This window comes from Malus sylvestris, chromosome 15, assembly GCF_916048215.2.
Source record: "Malus sylvestris chromosome 15, drMalSylv7.2, whole genome shotgun sequence".
NCBI classification, from domain to species: domain Eukaryota; kingdom Viridiplantae; phylum Streptophyta; class Magnoliopsida; order Rosales; family Rosaceae; genus Malus; species Malus sylvestris.
In genome coordinates, this window is record NC_062274.1 from 53,521,412 (window position 1) to 53,542,418 (window position 21,007).

General features: G+C 34.1%; 3 protein-coding genes across 8 annotated transcripts; all 3 read right to left on the reverse strand.

Annotated features, from left to right (window-relative positions):
- Positions 1–694: 694 nt before the first annotated feature.
- Positions 695–19,676, reverse strand: LOC126605979 (beta-glucosidase 24-like). Of its 3 annotated transcripts, XM_050273442.1 has the most exons (14): positions 19,474–19,676; positions 19,305–19,374; positions 18,917–18,975; positions 18,732–18,807; positions 18,349–18,426; positions 18,148–18,235; positions 17,798–18,050; positions 17,593–17,708; positions 17,255–17,469; positions 17,127–17,158; positions 16,868–16,970; positions 2,127–2,235; positions 1,862–2,025; positions 695–714 (listed from the first exon to the last, which is right to left on the reverse strand). In XM_050273442.1, exons 1-14 carry the CDS (start codon positions 19,642–19,644, stop codon positions 710–712), a joined length of 1,539 nt encoding a protein of 512 aa, XP_050129399.1. In that variant the 5' UTR covers positions 19,645–19,676; the 3' UTR covers positions 695–709. The 3 variants fall into 3 exon arrangements, with proteins under 3 accessions (XP_050129399.1, XP_050129400.1, XP_050129397.1); XM_050273440.1 differs by lacking the exons at positions 695–714; positions 1,862–2,025; positions 2,127–2,235 and adding exons at positions 16,046–16,514; positions 16,618–16,726 and having other exon boundaries at positions 19,474–19,672; XM_050273443.1 differs by lacking the exons at positions 695–714; positions 1,862–2,025 and having other exon boundaries at positions 2,123–2,235; positions 19,474–19,674.
- Positions 2,323–6,589, reverse strand: LOC126605631 (beta-glucosidase 24-like; the record flags this gene model as incomplete). Its single annotated transcript, XM_050273042.1, has 8 exons — positions 6,416–6,589; positions 6,254–6,323; positions 4,044–4,131; positions 3,699–3,951; positions 3,273–3,388; positions 2,927–3,147; positions 2,784–2,815; positions 2,323–2,439 (listed from the first exon to the last, which is right to left on the reverse strand). Coding segments are annotated over exons 1-8 (1,071 nt in total), but the record flags the coding sequence as incomplete, so codon positions are not given.
- LOC126605980 (uncharacterized) lies at positions 8,328–9,545 on the reverse strand. 4 transcript variants are annotated; one of them, XM_050273444.1, is made up of 4 exons: positions 9,221–9,545; positions 9,060–9,104; positions 8,658–8,721; positions 8,328–8,573 (listed from the first exon to the last, which is right to left on the reverse strand). In XM_050273444.1, exons 1-4 carry the CDS (start codon positions 9,457–9,459, stop codon positions 8,481–8,483), a joined length of 441 nt encoding a protein of 146 aa, XP_050129401.1. In that variant the 5' UTR covers positions 9,460–9,545; the 3' UTR covers positions 8,328–8,480. The 4 variants fall into 4 exon arrangements, 1 of the variants encoding a protein (XP_050129401.1); XR_007617083.1 differs by having other exon boundaries at positions 8,514–8,573; positions 8,658–8,725; positions 9,214–9,352; XR_007617082.1 differs by having other exon boundaries at positions 8,535–8,573; positions 9,214–9,352.
- Positions 19,677–21,007: the final 1,331 nt, after the last annotated feature.

Below are 21,007 nucleotides of genomic sequence, written 5' to 3' on the forward strand. Positions count from 1 at the left end.
CACTAAAATACTTCTCGCAACATTGCTTACTTTTATATGTGTAGGCAAAACTAGAACTCAAATATATATTTATAATAAAGTATTCTATGTGAGGGGAAGATGCCAGAAAAGATACAAGTGAATATCAAATGTGAAAGACAATAATAAAATAAAACTTTGCCTATTTAGTTTGCTTATCCTATAGGACTGACATAATATTTTATGAGGCAATTTACTAAGCAACTTGCCATGTCAATTACTATGGTAAATTTTTACCAATTACTTTTGCTTACACCATTAAAAATGATTATGGGGCATCGGATACCTGGAAGGTTCAAACCCGAACCAGATGTTGTGGGGGGTTGTGGACTTAGTGAGGGAGCCATTGGTGGACAAGCAGTGAAATCGTTTGTGCCTGAAAAATAAAAACACAAAACAGTAAGAAAAAAAACACCCAAACTCTAGAAACTTGACCTCAGAATCAGCTTTTGCACCACCAAATTCAAGAAAGAAAAAAAGTTGAGAGATTTAATTAGTACATTCAAGAAAAATAATAAATAATAAATAATAAATAATAAATAATAACGATCAAATATTACCTTGGTGGTGGTGGTTCAACGGAGAAAAGATGGTTGTGGGGTTTAGCTAGGAAGAGGAGGTCGTGTCTGGTGGTGGTGATCAGTGGCATTAGATGAAGTGTTGCATACAGAGATTGTGTGAGCTTGTTTACCTACCCTGTATACAAGGTTCTAAAAGACGCTAAGCGATAGTCAGACGACAGGTTGGGGTCTAGTGCCTAGGCTCATAGGCGGGGCTTAGGTGGGTGCCTAGACGGATTTAAGTAAATTTGTTATATTTCATATTAATAAATGTCTGTTTATACTTAAAAATATATATAATTATATCATAAATTACAAAATAGAATGACATATATATTATAAAGTACTGAAACATAATGAAAACATGGGGAACAAGCGTATAATGTGTGCTCATTTAAGTATTCAACAAGTCTCTTACAATTTATTTAAAAAAATGCAAAATGAAAGTTATTTATTTTCTGTCTAAGTGAGTTGCAACCTAGGCGGGTGTCTAGGTGAGTTTGGACGGGTTAGGCGGTTGCCTAGGAGGTCTAGACGGGTGCCTAAGCAGGACGATGTCCAACGCCTAGGCATTAGACGGACGATGTCCAACGCCTAGGAGCTAGACGGACAATGTCCAACCGCCTAGGCGCTAGACGGAGATTTTTAGAACAGTGCCTATATATCTATAAACTAGTGTGTGCGTGTGTATATATATATATTTTTTACAAGAAATATAATAGGCAACAACTTGTGCAAGTTCTTGCCTATTATATTTACAAGAGTAATCAATTCATCCTATTCAAAACTAGACAAACTTTTCCCCTTCGTATCATCTTATGAAGAGTAACTTCCACAAGTCGTTTCTTATAGGTACATTGTCGACAACTATTATAAAACAGAATTAAAAAGAGAAACAAACGTATTATAACTAGATAGAAGAGAAAAATGCGAGATGAGGGAGAAACTAGGAGAATAGAGATTGTACTATTTCCTTGGGAAAAATCCCTATTTGCGCTAATTACATGAGTACAGTAAAAGGTGTTAACCTTAATTACTCATCAAACAAGTGCATATATAATAAAAAAAATTATCATATATCCCTAATCAATAACTTGATTAAGGTGATCCGTATTTACCACAAAAGGGGCATTTTTCATGTGTAGAAAACTTATTTATTATTATAGGAGCGACAACATACATGAAACTCATTATCCACGTAACAATTAAAGAATGCCGCCATTTGAGGATTTAGGTTTTGCTGCCCTTTGAAGAATTATGTTTGGAAGCCGAGTGGGAATTACCTTTAAGAAGATTCTTCCACCAATGAGCTGAGAGTTTGTAATGTCTTTTGAGTCCGTTTTTGTAATCCACATAGATGATACCAAATCTCACAGTGTAACCGTTAACCCATTCAAAGTTGTCAAGCAATGACCACGCAAAGAACCCTTTCACATTAGCGCCATTCCTGCTCAATCAAATGTTAGATACAATCATGTTCGTGAAATTATTGGCCAAGAAATGAGAACAAATCAAATCTTTGCTTAATTTTGTCAAGCAATCACTTACTTAATGGCTTCTTGAACGTAATAAAGATGCGAATCGTAATATTTAATTCTTTCTTTGTCAATGAGAGATTCCTCAAGTGATAATTTGGGATCATTTGCCTCGTCAACTCCTACAAAAAAAAAATGTGATGTTTATTTAGTTTCATATGGAAATATAAATGGCAATACGTGTATATATGTATATATGATTTGACATAACTACCGTAACTACCATTTTCTGTGATGTAAATAATTGGATTTTTATACTTTATCTTTGTGTAAGTTAACAGTTCTTGAAGTCCTTGTGGATAAATATAAAGCCAATCCGAAGCAGCCTACAGCCAACCATATGAAATTATGTGAGCTACAACATGATATGAGGTAAGAGGGTTTATAAGTTTAATATATATTATTTTCATTTTTTTGAAAAGGGGTGCAACTGGTGACGAACTACGGTTATACACTCATTAGGCCCACAGGAGGCTAACTGGGACTTGCAACTTACCCATGATCATGATCAAGCAGATTCACAGTTTACGAACTATCAAACTTAGGACTTCCCTTTTTTTTTTTTTTTCCTTTAAGAAGCTACTGTTCACATTTTTCTATTCTGCTATTTGTTTTGGTTTTTTAAGTTTAATATATGAACTAATCGTGTATATATATATAGTAGACGTACCATTGGACCAATGGGGACTCCATTGCGGTTGTCTGCCACAATAATATTCATTTGTCAAAGTCTTGTTAGTGTGCTTTAATTAAAAAAATGATCGGAAGCTAATTAAAATTAGCTATTAAAATTTTAATAAATTAATTACTCACTTAATGATTCGACGTTGGAGTCGGTTGACTGGCTTGGCTGCTTTACAGACTTATTGGCAGTAACATCTTTTGCATAAGACGATGAGTAGTAATTCAACCCAACAAAGTCATATGAACCTTTTAGCATTTTGGATTGCTCTTTGGTGAAGTTGGGCAATCGATTTCCAATTAGGCGTTGCATACTCTTTGGATACCGACCGCTTGTCACCGGATCCATAAACCTATATTTAAATAAAGAATTTTAAACATATATTAAGCAAGTTTTAAAAAAATGTGAATTGTAAATCAAGTTATCTAATTAGTTTAACTGCTGTAGTAATCTAATTATTTAGAAGAGAGTAAGTACCATCCATACGAAAAATCAAGTGCTCTAACTGCAGCATCTTTATCTTCCGTTGAATTAGAAAATGGAACAGACCAACCTGAGTTAAGTGTTATTCCGATCACGCCCTTTTGTGTAGCCTGTGCATGCATGCATATTCAATATTAACATTTGATTTTATGGATATATGTATGTGTGTGTGTGTGTGTATATAAGCGGCGATCCCAAGTCAATAAGGCTCCCCGCTTTGCGAGAGTCGGAAGAAAACCACTTATCGTGCATAACCTTACTCTTGCTTTGCAAAGAGACTGGTTTCACGACTCGAACTCATGACCTTTTGATCATAAAGAAGCAACCTTTTAGTTGCATCCAAGCTCACACTCGTATATGTTTATAGATATATATATATATATATATATATATATATGTATATATATGTATGTAACTTACTTGATACTTGTCTCTATACACATTTACAGCAGCTGCATGAGCTAGAAGTTGGTGATGTGCCGACAAATATGGCTCCGTTGCGGAATTCCCACCCTCTTTGCATTTTGTATGGTTAGAGCATCGGCCTGGAGCAAATGCTCCAACTGTATAACCCTGGACGCTATAAGTTTGAGGCTCATTTAACGTGATCCAGTGCTTAATTTTGTCACCAAACTCTTTAAAGCAGAGGTCTGCAAAGTCCCGAAAATCACTCCTATATGAAATAAAATGTTTGTTTAAATTTTGAACCTTAATTAATTGAGCATTTCACGAGTTTATAAGTGCTGAGGAAGTTCTTTCACGTACACACTGTTAGGGCTTAAGAAGCCAAGGTACTCATCCTCCAAAGCCTGGGGAAAATCCCAATGAAAAAGTGTCACGAAGGGCTTTATACCTGCAATGTTTAAAAATTAATACGATACAGAAATAAAAATGATCAGTAATTAGTAATATCTGTTTCTTTTTTGGGTCAAATTAGTCTCAAAAGGGTCATGGGCATAACCATTGGCTTGAAGCTCATTGAGGAGATTTTTGTAATAATTTAGTCCTTCCTTATTCACTCCCCCACTTAGCGTTCCATCTGATAAAAAAGTTTTGGGGAGAAAGAAAAACAATGTAGTACATTAGAAGAACAGAAATACAACAACAATCAAGTTTTATCTCATCAAATGAGGTTGGTTGTATCATGTATGAATTCTAAAATATCATTGTGCTTGGTTTTGCGTCAAATCTTCCGCTTTTGCGGTCATATTTATATTATATAATTAATTAAAACAATAGTCAATTAATTACATTATATTGATTGTCTTACTAGGTAACAAGCGAGACCATGAGATTGAAAATCTGTAAAAATCCCAACCCATATCCTTGAGAATCCCAACATCTTCCTGTAACATGTCGAAGGAACCTTGTTATTTTTCTTGTACTCAAATTCTTATAATTAGTCTTCACTGCTACATTCTTAAAAAAGAATTAAAGGTAAAAAAAGTGTGACTTATACCTTATAGCGATGATATGAATCAACAGCCACATCTCCATTGCTGCGATCCGTTATTTTATCTGAATTATTTTATTTGTACATAAAATATGTAAGCACCTTATAAACTGATTGGAAGCAAACCTATTTGATGAAAACAATTTAGATTTTGAGCGTTTTAATCTAATTTGCTCGGTAAAACATTTAAATAAAAACAAAAAACCTAATTGCAAAATACACTCTTGAAACTTGGATCAGTCACTTTAAAAATGAGTTTTTATTACAAATAGTCTCTGAGATGATCAAAGTCATCATTTTGGTCTCTCACTTTCAAAATCAATCAATATCGTCCCTGACATTCACTATCCCACATCAATTTGGTCATTCCGTTAAGATTTCGTCAACTCTTCTATTAGTTTGTATGTGAAACCCACAATCCAATGAAATGGTGACACATGGATTATACAAAATAATGGGTTTTGTTGCAAATGGTCCCTGCCACTGATCCAACTCCTCATTTTGATCTCTGATTTTAAAAAATCAATAAATTTGGTCATTGACTTTCACTACCGCACATCAATTTAGTTCTTCTGTTAAAATTTCATCAATATTTTTCGTTTGTGTGCTGATGTGGTCCCACTAATCGAATCATATGGCTCCATATGGATTAACTATAAGAAACTATTTTTTACGAGTGAAGCAACATACGAGTATTTCGCGTTAACATTTTTCTTGCATCCCACAACCCTACTTGGAAAAAAAATTCAATCTAAATTCGATAAAATCAAATCCAAATTCAATTCACATTTGATAGGATCATAAACAACTAGAGAGAGTGAGGAATGAGTTCAGGAGGCCAAGTACTTTAGTGGTGTTATGGTGTGTTTTTTTCTTTTTGAGCATATCTTGATGAGGACGACGATGACTTTTTTTTTTTCTTTTAGTTTTGGTTTTTAGTTTCTTATTTTACTTTTAGTTTTAAATCTTAAAAAAAAAAGTTTCTTGTAGATAATCCACATGGCGCCATATGATTGGATTAGTGAGACAACAAATATTGACGAAAGTTTAACGGAAGGATTAAATTGACGTTCGGTATTGAAAGTAGAGATCAAATTTATCGATTTGTAAAACTTAAGGACCAAAATGAGGAGTTGAATCAATGTCAGGGACCATTTGCGATAAAAATTCTTATGTTGTGTATTCCACGTGTCACTAATTCATTGGATTTGTGGGTCCCACATACAAACTAACAGAATAGTTGACAAAATTTTAACGGAATGAACAAATTGATGTGAAGTAGTAAATGTCAGGAACGATATTGATTGATTTTGAAAGTGAGAGACCAAAATGATAAGTTTGATCAATCTCATGAACTATTTATGATAAAAACCCTTTAAAACAAGATGATTTAAAAAAAAATTCGCATAAAACTTTAGATTAACTAGATATTTGGTAGAAAATATGCAAGTTGTCTTTGATTTCCGATATGTTAATGTTGTATGGAAGAAGAGGAGTATGAAAAGTAAAATAATTCACATACCTGGGTATTTGTGAGTGAATGTATCCCAAACACATGGTCCTCTACCCCCTTCCTTTGCAGCACCTTCAAACTAATAGAATTCCCGAACACACAACAAATTAAACCCACCATTCTAGTGAGAATTAATTAACCTTGAAAGAAAAAAAAAAAAAAATTACGTACCTGGTAAGCCGCTCCGGCAGACCCAAATATGAAATCGGAGGAAAAACTGCTCCGGTTGAAGATGTGATGAGCGTCACATGAAGCATAGTCTTTGGGATGATTTTGCTTGGCAGATTTACTAGTTGTAACTGCACAGCCAAGAACAAGCAGGAGGATGAAACCTAACTTAATCATGATGTTTTGATGCTGATTTTTAATTTTTTTTTTTTAATTTGAATTCTAGGGTTAGCTATTGGCCCTTTATATATACACATAATTTTTCTAGCGGAAAAAATCATGATAGGATTGAAAGACTAAATTTGAACATATATTATCTGTCTTTTTTGGTCGAAAGAAAGATCTCATTATTATTATTTTTTTTTGAGAAAGTACGATATTCCAATAATGAGAAGATCTTATTAAACTCGAATAGAAACAAATATTATCTGTCAACGCCAGTTTTATGATTATATTTATCATCATCACCCTTCCGTTCCATGTTTAATCCGTATATATATTTGACTACAATAAGAAGCGGTCCGTGCATACGGAAAGATTTGTTTTCCTGTTGACGATGTTCAACCTTCTGTTTTAGACTCAAATAGAATAACGGATATGATTTGACGAACTGCTAAGGAAACCTAACAAATTAACGATTAAAAACATTTTCACATTGGATAAAACAGGATAAATGTAAGTATTTGATTTTGCTGGCGACATGTCTGTTTTATTTTTTGTCTTGCTTTGATAAAGATGTCTAGCTTTTGAAATTTTAAGATTATTCATGGCTATTTTGACTTGCAATTAAACATCTTCCTACAGCCTTGCAATTATATTTAATATATCTTTTTAATTCCTGAATAATATATCAAAAATCCTAAACTCTGGTATATAAATTTTTAGTATTCAATTTTAATAAAAAGTCTTTCAAATTGAGTAATGTTATTTGTACCATGTCTTTGTACTACATTTTCATATCATCTTAACATTTGACGTGGACAGCCACATCATTTGAATTAATCAGATTTTTAAATTTAGTTATTATTTAATAAACTAATAATTAAGAAAAACTAGTTAATTAAATGATGATTGTGGTATACGAGGAGTCTTTCTCCTTCATTTCTTTGGGTTTTGCAAATTTTTCAAATGATGTGACTGTCCACGTCAAATGTCACCTAAAATAGTATGAAAATGTGGTACAAATATATGGTATGAATATCATTACTCTTTCAAATTACTCATGAAAAGTGATATATGCTCTTCCTTACAGGCTTACACCAATGCGCAGAAGAATTTTCTATTGTACCATCGTTGAAATTTCTGTCCTATCATCACCGAAATTTCACTCTACTTTTCCTTCTATATTTGCTAGTGATTTAGCGGTTTTTCAATGATTATTTAGATATGTGCACTCAAATTCAATCATGTTTACAATTATTTATAATTATTAGTAGAAGAAACTATAGAGGTCGCACTTGGTGTGATGGTAAGTGCCTTCGCCCATGAGCGGTAGGTCTCGGGTTCGAGACTTGGGAGCCCCCTCTCCATAAATGGGGGTAAGGCTAGCCGACATTCACCTCTCCCAGACCCTGCGTAAAGCGGGAGCCTTATGCACTGGGTACGACCTTTATTAGTAGAAGAAACTATACATGTATTTGTTTGGAGGCCTTTCTATTTGTTGTTGGTGGTACACGTGTTTGGTGCTTTTTGTAAAAATACTTTTGGAAAAGAAAAAAAACAGTATAATAATGTTTGGTAAACTTTTATATAAAACAGCTGTGACTGTGTAAAATGACAAAAAATAGTATAATACTAGATGTGTTATTAATTTAATTTTCTTAACAAATAAAAATGAATTACTAAATATACTTTATTTTTAAAAGAAAAATATTTGAAAACTTTATCTTAAATATTAATTAGTATGACAAACTACTTCAATTGAAATATTTTAGACTGAATAGCTAGAATTCATTAATACAATATTGTTAATGTACTTGAAGGTAGTCTAATTAGATACATTCATCAAACTTGCTGCTATTCTATTTCTTAATGCCTCTGTCTCATGTGATCCTTCAACTTGATAATTTTAGTTTTCTTCATCATCATTATCATCACTACTATCGATCTTTTCATAAAAGTCCTTGGGATCATCAAAATGACAATCACTTTCAGCATACAACTACAAAATCCAACAGCAAATCACAAAACAATCAAACAATCAACAGCAATTCACACAACAATCAACAGCAGAACGAAAAAATACCCAGAAAAAAGGAGCGCGACGGCAGCGAAGAGAATCCACTGACAGCTCCGACTCGTCTCTTCGTCTACCTTAATCAAGAGTAGAAACGTAAGAGATAATGATGAGAAATAAAAAAGGGCAGAAAAAGAGGAGGAGATTTGGGTTCATGGATCTCATGATAACAAACAGAGCAACACCATCGTTGCCAATCAAACCCTAAGAATTGAAATTGTTTCATGGATCTCATGATAATAACCTTAATTCAAACCCCAAAACTGAAATTTAGAGAATTAATTCAAACCCCAAAACTGAAAATTAGGACATTAATTCAAACATCAAAACCGAAATTCCCACAACGATGGAAGAGAGAGAGAGAGAGAGAGAGAGAGAGATGGAGAGGGAGAGAGAAAGAGTTATGTTTACCTAATCAATGAGATCAAGCTCGGTCGTTGGTTGCCACACAAAACCCTGTTTCAGAAAACCCCAAAAAAATGGGTTCATCATCAGAGAGCAGCCAAACCCTAACCTAAAAATTAAATTAATTAATTACAGCAAAAATTTAAAGCAAATCGAGTACCTGGTACCTGGAAGGCGACGGCGGTGTGGCGCTGAGACCGACGAAGAGAAAGGAAAAGGAGGAGGAGGAAGAGGTGCAGCGGCGTGTTTTGCGAGAGAGAAAGAGAGAGTGCAGAGTGTAGGAATCAGGAGAAAGGAGAGAGGAGAAAGGAGGGGGCGGTATTGGCAAATTGAAAAAATTCATTAGCTTGGTACTGTAGCTCTGTGTTTTGGATAATAAGCAGCTTCCACTTTTTGGTTTTTTCATGTGAAGTTTTGAAATAAAGCTATTTTGAGATGTTTACCAAATATCAAAATCCTTACCAGCTTTTCTTCATTCTGTTTTTTTTTTTTAATCACCTCAATCCCAAAATGCACCACAGAATGATTGCTTGAACCCTGGTTTGGTACTGCTTAGATTTTTTTAAAAGTTAGGATAAAAAAAAGTTGAGCTCAATATTGTGTTTGGTAACTCAAGTTGCTTCCAAAAAACAACTTTTTTATCACAGCAGCACGGGTGAAAAAATTAGGGAGTGAAAAAATTAATTGGGGAAAAAAATTAGGGTTTGTGGAGGAAAAAAAAATTGAGAGAGAAGTAAGAAAAATTGATTACTTCTATGCCCGCAACGAAGCTTGTCGTTCGAGCCGCTCGAACCGAGTCTATAATCTTCTGTGAACTATTCAGTTGGTTAGAGTGTCCGATATAAGAATGTTTGGTATATGTTGGAAGTATATGCAAGAAATGATGAATGTATTGATTGCACAGTTTAAAATTAATGATACTGTAAAGTGATTATATATCAATTTTGGTGAATTAGTTGATTTTATTAGCAATCTCAGTAAAAGAAATTAATTTGATTCTCGAATGAATACCATGTAGGAGCAGTTTAGGATAGATTTAAAGGGGTCTTTCTGGGGTTCCGAGCTCCTAATTTTGGGGCACCACATATATAGTTGTTCTTTTTAAATTTTGTCAAGATTTGTTCATTATTTTGATTGTTTGGGAATTGGTTTTAGATTCCGAAGCCCCTTACTGGGAAAGTTTTGAAATCGTAAGATTTTGAATCACATTCTGCTTTACTGGTGAGTTCTTGCTTCGTGTTTTTCTTCAATGGTGTTTTGGATGGTTATTGTTTGTTTGATTTTCTTATCATCTGTCATATTATATGTCATGTATTGGATATTGGCAATTAGTAAGAGTCGATTTTTAGATTAATTAACATGAATGATGGGTTCTTAAATAACAACTACAACTGCAAATGACATGACAATTGCTATTTTAGTGGAAATAAGGGGATGTTAAAACGTAATGGTTGTTTCTGTAATGTCGAATTGTTTAGAATAAGTTGCATAGCTACCTACAATTTGTTCATTGATTTAGTCAATGACCCTAACGAAATAAGGTAGGTTCCTTAGATTTATAAGGCCTATCGTCTGTCATAGGGCATAAGTTTCTAAGAGCTGCACAGCAGATTGGGCAGAGGGGAAGGTAAGGGTGCAGGTCTGCGTGGTTACGATGACTCGTGCCAACTTGATTCTGGTGGTGATGTCGATTTGCATGACCACAAGGCTTCAAAGTTGCTGCATTATAATTCTGCTTCTGGAATTTTATGCTTCTACTTTTATTGGGCTTAAGTGCGGGTTGATATATTTGAATTTTTAAGTTGGCTTCTGTAGAGATTAGAAGGTTGCTTAACTATCCAAAAAGGAAAACAAAGCATATAAGTGGCTGTGGATAGCTTAAATCCTTGTATCCTATGATCTGGGGTTTAACTAAACTAATGAGTCCCTGTAGAGTATTGTGCATTTGTGCTGATGTTTAGCTTGTGTGTCATTACCTCAATGGGCATCATTTTAGCTTGTGTGTCATTTCCTCAGAGATAGATCCACAACGTTTATCCCTCAAATGAGGGGTTATTTGGGACCATATAAAGGTGAAAGATATAATCTCTTGGATTTTCGTAGGGGTCCCGAACCAACGGGTCATAAAGAGGTATTCAACCACATGTATTCTTCTCTTAGGAGCATCGTTGAACGAAATTTTGGGGTATGGAAGAAAAGATGGGCAATTTTAAGGGATATGCCTAATTACATGTTCAATAAACAAGCGAAGATTGTCCTTGCTACAATGACTCTTCATAACTACATACGGAGGTATTTTGAACATGATCGTCATTTTGATGACCCCAAGGACTATTGTGAAAAGAGCGATATCAAGTTGAATAATCACATAAGATAGAAGCATTAAGAAATAGAATAGCGGCAAGTTTGATGAATGCATCTAATTGGACTACTTTCAAGTACATTAACAATATTGTACTATTGAATCCTAGTTATTCAGTCTAAAATATTTCAATTGAAGTAGTTTGTCATACTCAAGGTATTAAATATCGGTAATATCGGAAATATCGGTAGTCCAGAAACACGGAAATATTGATAGAAATATCGGGATATTATCGATATCGATAAAAATAATATGGAAACCACGGAAATTGTAAGAAAAACTTGGAAATTTTTATTGAAACTTTGTAGCATGTTTATTTAGTCAATTATCTATTAGTTTATCACAAAAAATTGGAAGGAAATGCATTGCATGATGGATTTAACTGATTTAAGTTGATTATATAGCGAGCTGGCAAACATTGTGAGTTTAGAAAATATGTAGTAATTAATGAAAGAAGTTTAAACACACCACAATCATTTATATATAATGAATTAGTACAATATTGGGAGGTTTTATTTAGGATATTAAAAAAAAAGGAAGTGAATAAAATGATGAAGAATAATGTGCCGGATTTTACACTTTAAATTTCTTACGCATAAGCATACGTCTAGGCGTTGAAGTTCCAAATTATAGTATATCAATTAACGATTGAAAATCAATACGTTGAATAAGACTAAACTTTAATTTGGATGCCGATTATGTTTTTTCAAGTTTATATAAAGTAAAAGAATTGAATTTTGGAAGTCAGGAGTGTGTCAATTGTTTTATAATTCGTCCGAATACATATATCAGGTTGCTACTCAACGTAATTTGAAAGTATATCTAGTGCAAGGACTTGTCTTTTTTTGTTGATAAGCAAAGGGTTTGTAGCTTTTTTTGCTAAGCAGTAGAACATTTATATTTGTTTAATCTTTAACATTTGATGGTTGTCCACAAATATAGGATAGAAGGCCCCAAATTATCTGGCTCTTAGCTAGTTGGAGTCACAAGTTCACATGTACCAGCCTTGCTGCAAAACGTTTTGGTTTCTGTTATTGCTAGAGTCCCACATTGCCCACGCGAGGGCAGTGAGCAAGCAAGATGACCTATAAAAGCCACATTCCCAAGCTGAGAAAAGCATGTCTTGCTCGGCCTTTGGGCTATGATCAAGTGTAGTATGTGTTGAGACTTCTCAATATTTTTAAGTATTTTTGGGTTTTATCTCGCGATATTATCGATAATATCGGGATATATTGCCCAAATAATGCATTAAAATGCTGATAATATCGTTTTTTCGATATTATCGCGATAATATCGACAAAAATGTCGATATATTGACGATAATGAAGTGGATGAGTAAGAAAATATCGTCCTCCAAAAAAAACGATATTATCGGCGAAATATCGATATTTAAAACCTTGGTCATACTAATTAATATTTAAGATAAAGTTGATAAATATTTTTCTTTTAAAAATAAAGTATATTTATTAATTCACCTTTATTTGTTAAGAAAATTAAATTAATGGCACATCCAGTATTATACCCTTTTTGGTCATTTCATACAGTCACAGTTGTTTTACATAAAAGTTTACCAAACACTATAATATTTCTTTTTTTTTTCCAAAAGAACTTTCACAAAAAAGTTTATCAAACACTCACCTGCTTATTCTCACAGCACAGCAGAAACAGTTTTTTTTTTCAAAGCACAACAATACCAAACTAGCCCCAGTCTTACGAATGCAAAATTTGATTTGACACCAATTCTATTTCTCGTAAATTAGAAGAAAATAAATTAGTGATATTTTTAAGGGTTAATCTCAGTTTACTACTCTGAAGTTTCTTGGTTTTCAACATTTGGTACATGAATTTTTTTTCATCCCACAGTGGTACCTGAAGTCATAATTTTGGAACAGTTTCACATACATCAATTAAAGTTGCTGTTAAATCAGCCGTTAACTGATGACGTAACATCCATGTGGATAATGACGAGGCACCACATGTCAATATGGGTCCACATAAATATTAAAAAATTTAAAATTAAAAAAAAAACGTCAAAAATAAAAAATAAAAAAATTTGGTTGTCTTCTACGTCCCCCGTCTCCCTTGCTCGCCCCCTCCTTCTCCCTCCCTTCTCTCCTTTGCCCGAACCCACCAAACCCTCATACCACATCCGGTCGATGACGCACTCTGTCTTGGGCTGTTGCTCCGAGCTGCGACAATCGAAGAGATCATTGACGAAACACTGACGTTATCCAGTTGCAATCAGAAAAGCTTCGGGATCCAGAAGATCGACGACAAAAGGGTTGTAATTTTGGTTAGCGCCCCGTGGCTTTCCACCGCTATCAAATCAGGTAGATGGGGGTCGGAGGTTCGAGCTCATGAAGGCATTTTAAGAGAATAGGAGGGTTGGGTGGGTGGATGAGTGGAGTCGAAGATGGAGGGGGAATGGTGGATGTATGACGAGTCCAGAGGAGAGGGATGGAGGGGGATTGGGAGGAAATCGGGGGGGGGGGGGGGTAGAAGATGACCAATTTTTTTTTTAATTAAATTTTTTTAAATATTTATGTGGACCCATATTGAGTGGAGTCGAAGATGGAGGGGGAATGGTGGATGTATGACGAGTCCAGAGGAGAGGGATGGAGGGGGATTGGGAGGAAATCGGGGGGGGGGGGGTAGAAGATGACCAAATTTTTTTTTAATTACATTTTTTTAAATATTTATGTGGACCCATATTGACACATGGTGCCATGTCATTGTCCATGTGAATGCCACGTCATCAGTTACAGCTGATTTAACAACAATTTTAACTAAAATATGAAAGTATCCCAAAATTATGACTTCATGTACCACTCTGGGATGAAAAAAACTTCATGTACCAAATATTGAAAACCAAAAAACTTCAGAGTAGTAAACTGAGATTAACCCAATTTTTAATCTCTCATTGCCTTGTACTTTAGATGAGTGCCAATTTGATCCTTTAATTAAGAAGATGAAGTCTAGGGTTTTGATTAGGATAGGTTATAGGTTTGATCGTTTAATTAATTAGAAGATGAAGTCTAGGGTTTTGATGAGTGCCATACTAGAAGCCATTCGAACTTCCAGCAAAAGGACTCGGGGTGACCTAATCGAGTCCATCTTGTTCCCCCGTACCATCCCAAGGTGATCAAGATCAATCCGAAGCCCAAACGTTTTGAGCTCTGTCTCGATCAGATGCATAAGAAAATCCATTGAGCCGAGTTTCAGACAAAGAAGATAGAAAGGACTGGACACTAACACTGAAGGCGCCATTGGTGGTGTGCTGCCAAATAGGTTTATCAGGTCTGCAACTTTCAAATATCTTGATCAAATCTTATCATTGACCAATTATGTCACAAGAAATACTGAATGAGTTTGCTATTTTGTTAATTGAAAGAGAATTGATTGAAATTTTTGATTATATAAACTTAATTAGTACATTTGCGCCTAAAAATGCGACACATGTAATATGCAACTAATGTTTTCATAGGTTTCTTCCATTGTTATTAATTTTTTATGACATTTGATATAAAAATAGATTTTTTATGTATTTACATTATTTTTTTTATACATATCAATATACAAATAGTCGAGTTTCAGAAAAATCTAGAACCCATGTTGAAGACTCGACTAGATAGTAGATACCCTAATTTCTCATGGCCGCCCTTTCCAAACTGTATAGAAACTTAACCTCAAAATCAGCACCTGCACCACCAAATTCAAGAAAAATAACGTTGAGACATTTATATATTCAAGAAAAGTTAAACTTAAAAATAAATAATCAAATATTACCTTGGTGGTGGGGGTCCAACGGAGAAAAGATAGTTGTGGGGTTCAACTAGGAAGAGGAGGTCGTGTCTGGTGGTGATGCTGGTGATCGTGGAATTGGATGGCATCTTGCATAGAGGATTGTCTGAGCTTGTTTTCCTCCCCTTTATAACTATAGCTAGTGTGTATTTACATAAAGTATAATAGGCAACGACTTGTGCAAATTCAATAATTTACAACAGCAAACCAATTTATTCTATTCAAATTCAACAATTAGATAACAACTACCATTTAGTACTACGGTCTAGTAATATTTCTTTTCACTTATAAGTGAGAAATCTTAGATTTAATTCTTACTAAAAACGAATTTGAACGTGTTATTATGTCTAGCCTATTATGAGGCTTAACTCATTATTACAATCTAGTGTTGATATCGTATTATAACATAGACACGAGAAAGAAAATAAAAGGTGAGAGTATCTCGCATGGAGATGTAAAAAAATAAAAAAATTAAAAAAAATAAAATAAACCAAGGGCTAAATATTAATTTGATGGTTGACATGACAATGTTAAATTTTATCTTCTTCCAACCCATATGTTTTTTGTTATAAAGGATATATGACCCATTTTTAAAAAGAAATAAATTAAAATAAATTTTCAAGATTTATAATTGGTGCACTAATGAGATCCATACAATAAAATAATTAAAAAATTAATTAATATCACCTTTATGTCAAATTTGACATCAAAAGATTCATATGTCAATTCACGTAGAATTGAGAAATCGGTTGGTGCTTTTAATACTTTCAAATTTGATTACGTGACATTCCACTTAAGATTTGAAATCTCCTCCGGAGATGGTCTGAGATTAAGAGAGAAACTAGAATGGATCTTATATTATTTCCTTGGGGAAATCCTTATTTGTGCTAATTACAAGAGTTCAATAGAAGGTATGAACCTTAATTACTCATGAAACAAATGCATCCTAATCAAAGGGAGCATTTTTTTCCCTTTGCAGAAAACTTATTTATTATTATAAAAACGGCAACATACGTGAAACTCATTATCCACGTAGCGATTAAAGGATGTCGCCCTTTGAGGATTTAGGTTTTGAACTGGTGCCCCCTGAGGGTTTGGTGTTGCTCTTTGAGGAATTATGTTTAGGACCCGAGCGGGAAAGAAGATTCTTCCACCAACGAGCTGAGAGTTTGTAATGTCTTTTGAGTCCGTTTTTGTAATCCACATAAATGAGACCGAATCTCACAGTGTAACCGTCAGCCCATTCAAAATTGTCGAGCAAAGACCACGCAAAGAACCCTTTCACATTAATGCCCTTCCTGCTCAATCAAATGTTAGATACAATCATGTTTGTGAAATGATTGGCCAAAAAATGAGAACAAAAATCAAATCTTTGCTTAATTTTGTCAAGCGATCACTTACTTAATGGCTTCTTGAACGTAATAAAGATGCGCATCGTAATATTTAATTCTTTCTTTGTCGATGAGAGCTTCCTCAAGTGATAATTTGGGATCATTTGCCTCGTCAACTCCTACAAAAAAAAATGTGATGTTTATTTAGTTTCATGTGGAAATATAAATGGCAATAAGTGTATGTAGTATGTATGATTTGACATTTTTAACGAAACTAAAATTATTGAAATCACACAATTAATACGTAAAACCGTAATTACCATTTTCTGTGATGTAAATAACTGGATTTTTATACTTTCTCTTTGTGTAACTTAATAGTTCTAGAAGCCCTTGTGGATAAATATATAGCCAATTTGATGCAGCCTGAAAAATACCATGTCAAAGTTGTGTGAGTTGCAACATAATATGAGGTAAGAGGGTTTATAAGTTTAATATTATTTCTGTGTAAATAATATTGTTTTTGTTGGAAAAAAAAATTAATATATATGAACTTGCCATATATATATATAGTAAACGTACCATTGGACCAATGAGGACTCCATTGCGGTTGTCTGCCACAATAAATTCATTTTTCAAAGTCTTGTTAGTGGTGCTTTAATTAAAAAATTATATATCGGAAGCTAAAATTTTTAACTAAATTTACTCACTTAATGATTCGACCTTGGCGTCGGTTGACTGGCTTAGCTGTGCAGCCTTAACAGGAACATCTTTTGCATATGACGATGAGTAGTAATTCAATCCAATAAAGTCATATGAACCTTTTAGCAGACTGGATTGCTCTTCGGTGAACTTGGGCATTCGACTTCCAACTAGCTTTACCATATGCTTTGGATATTTACCCCTTGTCAACGGATCCATAAACCTATAATTAAATCGAAATTTTCAAATATATATTAAGCAAGTTTAAAAATATGTGAATTGTAAATCAAGTGATTTAATTATTTAACTTCATTAGTGATCTAATTATTTAGAAGTGCGTACGTACCAGCCATACGAAAAATCAAGTGCTCGCATTGCAGCACCTTTATCCTCCATAGAATCAGAAAGGGGTACAGACCAACCGGAGTTAAGTGCTATTCCGATCACGCCCTTTTGCGAAGCCTGTGCAGGCATGCATATTTAATATTAACATTTGAATATATAATATATGTACGTTTGTGTATATATACATGTATATATTTAAAACTTACCTGATACTTGTCTCTATACACTTTTACAGCAGTTGCATGAGCTAGAAGTTGGTGATACGCTGCCAAATATGGCTCCGTCGCCGAATTTCCACCCTCTGTGCATTTTGTATGGTTAGAGCATCGGCCTGGAGCAAATGTTCCGACTGTATAACCTTGGACGCTATAAGTTTGAGGCTCATTTAACGTGATCCAGTGCTTTACTTTGTCACCAAATTCTTTAAAGCAGAGGTCTGCATAGTCCTGAAAATGACTCCTACATATATGAAATAAAATGTTTGATTCAATTTTCAACTCTTAATTAATTAAGCATTTCACGAGTTTACAAGTGCTAGGGAAGTTGTTTCACTTACACACTGTTAGGGCTTAAGAAGCCACGGTACTCATCTTCCAAAGCCTGGGGAAAATCCCAATGAAAGAGTGTCACGAAGGGTTTTATGCCTGCAATATATAAAAATTAAAACAATATTACACAAACGAAAAAAAATAAACAATAATAGTAATATATTTTTCTTTTTGGATAAAATTAGTCGCAGAGGAGTCATGGGCATAACCATTGGCTTGAAGCTCATTGAGGAGGTTTTTGTAATAGTTTAGTCCTTCCATGTTCACTCCCCCACTTAGCTTTCCATCTGATCCAAACGTTTTGGGGAGAAAGAACAACAATGTAATTGCATTAGAAGCATACTAATCATCACCATATTTATTTATTTTTCTTTAAAAGGAGACAACTAGTGACGAATCATAGTTATTCCGTAACCATAATTAAACAGATTGACAACTTATAAAGTATTGAACACAGAACCTCCATTTTTCTCTTTAGGGAGAAGCTGTTCGAACTTTTCCACAAGGCAACTTGTCGGGGTTATGATATATATTAATATAATTAAATAAAACAATAGTAATTTACAGATTTTTACTATATTGATTGTCTTACTAGGTAACAAGCGAGACCATGAGATTGAAAATCTGTAAAAATCCCAACCCATATCCTTGAGAATCCCAACATCTTCCTGTAACATGTCGAAAGAACTTGTTATTTTTCTTGCACTCAAATTCTTATAAGATCTTCATTGCTAAATTCTTCAAAAAGAATTAACGGTAAAAAAATGTGACTTATACCTTAATGCGATGATATGAATCAACAGCCACATCTCCATTGCTGCGGTCCTTTATTTTATCTGAATTGTTTTATTTGTCCATAAAATATGTAAGTATCTTATAAACCGATTCGGAGCAGACCTTTTTGATTAAAAAAAATTAGCTTTTGAGGTTTGCTCTGCAGAACATTTAAATAAAAACAAAAAACCTAATTGCAAAATACACTCCTGAAACTTGGACTCACTTAAAAAGAAAAAAAGAAAAAAAAAGATGATTTAAAAGAATTCACATAAAATTTCACTTTTAACTAGATATTTGGTAGAAATTAGTGCTAGTTCTATCCTTGGTTTTCACTATGTTAATTTTGTATGGACGAAGATGGGTATGAGAAATAAAATAATTCAAATACCTGGATATTTGTGAGTGAATGTATCCCAAACAGATGGTCCTCTACCCCCTTCCTTTGCAGCACCTTCAAACTAATAAAATTCCCAAACACACAATAAATTAAACCCATCAACCTAATTAGAATTAATTAAACTTGAAAGAAAATATGTATATAGAGATGCGTTACGTACCTGGTAGGCCGCTCCGGCAGCCCCGAACATGAAATCGGGCGGAAAACTGGTCCGGTTGAAGTTCTGATAAGCATCAGATGAAGCATTAGGTTTGGGAGGCTCTGGCTTGGCACTAATTGTGACTGCACAGCCAAGAACGAGCAGGAGGATGAAACCTAACTTAATCATCATGTTTTGATGGTGATTTGTTTATTTGAATTCTAGAGTTAGCTGTTGCCCTTTATATATACTCATACTTAATAGCGGACAAGAATCGTGATAGGATATCGAAAGGCTTAATTTAGACATATGTATGTATGTATGTATGTAATGATGCCAGTTTTAGAATTTGTTTTAATTTGACTCCAATAAGCGCGGTCATTCCGTTGCATACGGAAAGATTTGTTTTACTTTTGACCATGTTCAACCTAGAAACATCACGTATGGTATAGCGAACTGTTAGGGAAACCTAACAAATTAACGATTCAAAACATTTTAATATTGGATAGAACAGGATACATGGAAGTGTTTGATTTTGCTGGTGACATGTCTGTTTCTTTTTTTGTCTTGTTTTGATGCAGATGCCTAACTTTTGAAAATTTAAGATTAAATATTTAATATGCCTTTTAATTCCTAAATAATATATCAAAAATCCTAAAACCCTATAGATCAATATTGTAGTATTCAATTTCAATAAAAAAAAAAGTCTTCCAAATTATACATGAAACGTGATATATGCTCTTCCTTCTATATTTGCTAGTGATCTAGCGAGTTTTTAATTTTTTTTTCCGCAAACAGTACGATATTCATTGATAAGGTAATATAATACATACAATTGAGGATAGGGTGCATACAATGAGCCTCGATAAAAACCTTGTCGGGGATTTCAACCCAGTCTACAATACTACGTTTAACTATTTGCGCGACGAACAAAAGTTGGTCACGTAAAGTGTCATTCCATTGCACAAATGTCTGCTCGAAGAAAGACTTTGAGCGACAAACAATAGCATTGGTGCAAAAACAAGGCGCGACGGTTTAGCCTTCGTCGCACAAAATACCAGGATATAAATGTGGGACGACTAATATTCGTCTCTCGAAACTTTGCGCGACGACAATTTATAGTTGTGCAAGGAAACCTTGTTAGTCACTAGAATTTTGCAAGACGAAGGTATTCGTGGCACAAAAATAATTTTTATTTTTTTTAAATTTAATTTTTTGTTCTGTTTTTTTTTTTTTAATTTTGTAGTAAAATTAAATTGCAATTAAAAAAATGTATGTACAAGGAAGAGAAAAATAATTTATTTAAATAAATATAAATGTATGTACAAGGAAAATATTTAAAAAGTAAGGGAGTAAAAAACTAAGAAAATAATGTGGCGTAATCTACGGGGTCGTCATTAGGAGACGTTTGGAAGGTCTCAAAATTGGGGACGGGCTTGAAGGTCAAAGGGGCAGAGTTGTGGGCATGCTTGGCTTGAGGGGCTTGGATGTCGACGATGGACGAAGATCCGGGAGACGAATGCCGGACTAACTGAGGGCCTGTACAATCTGTGAT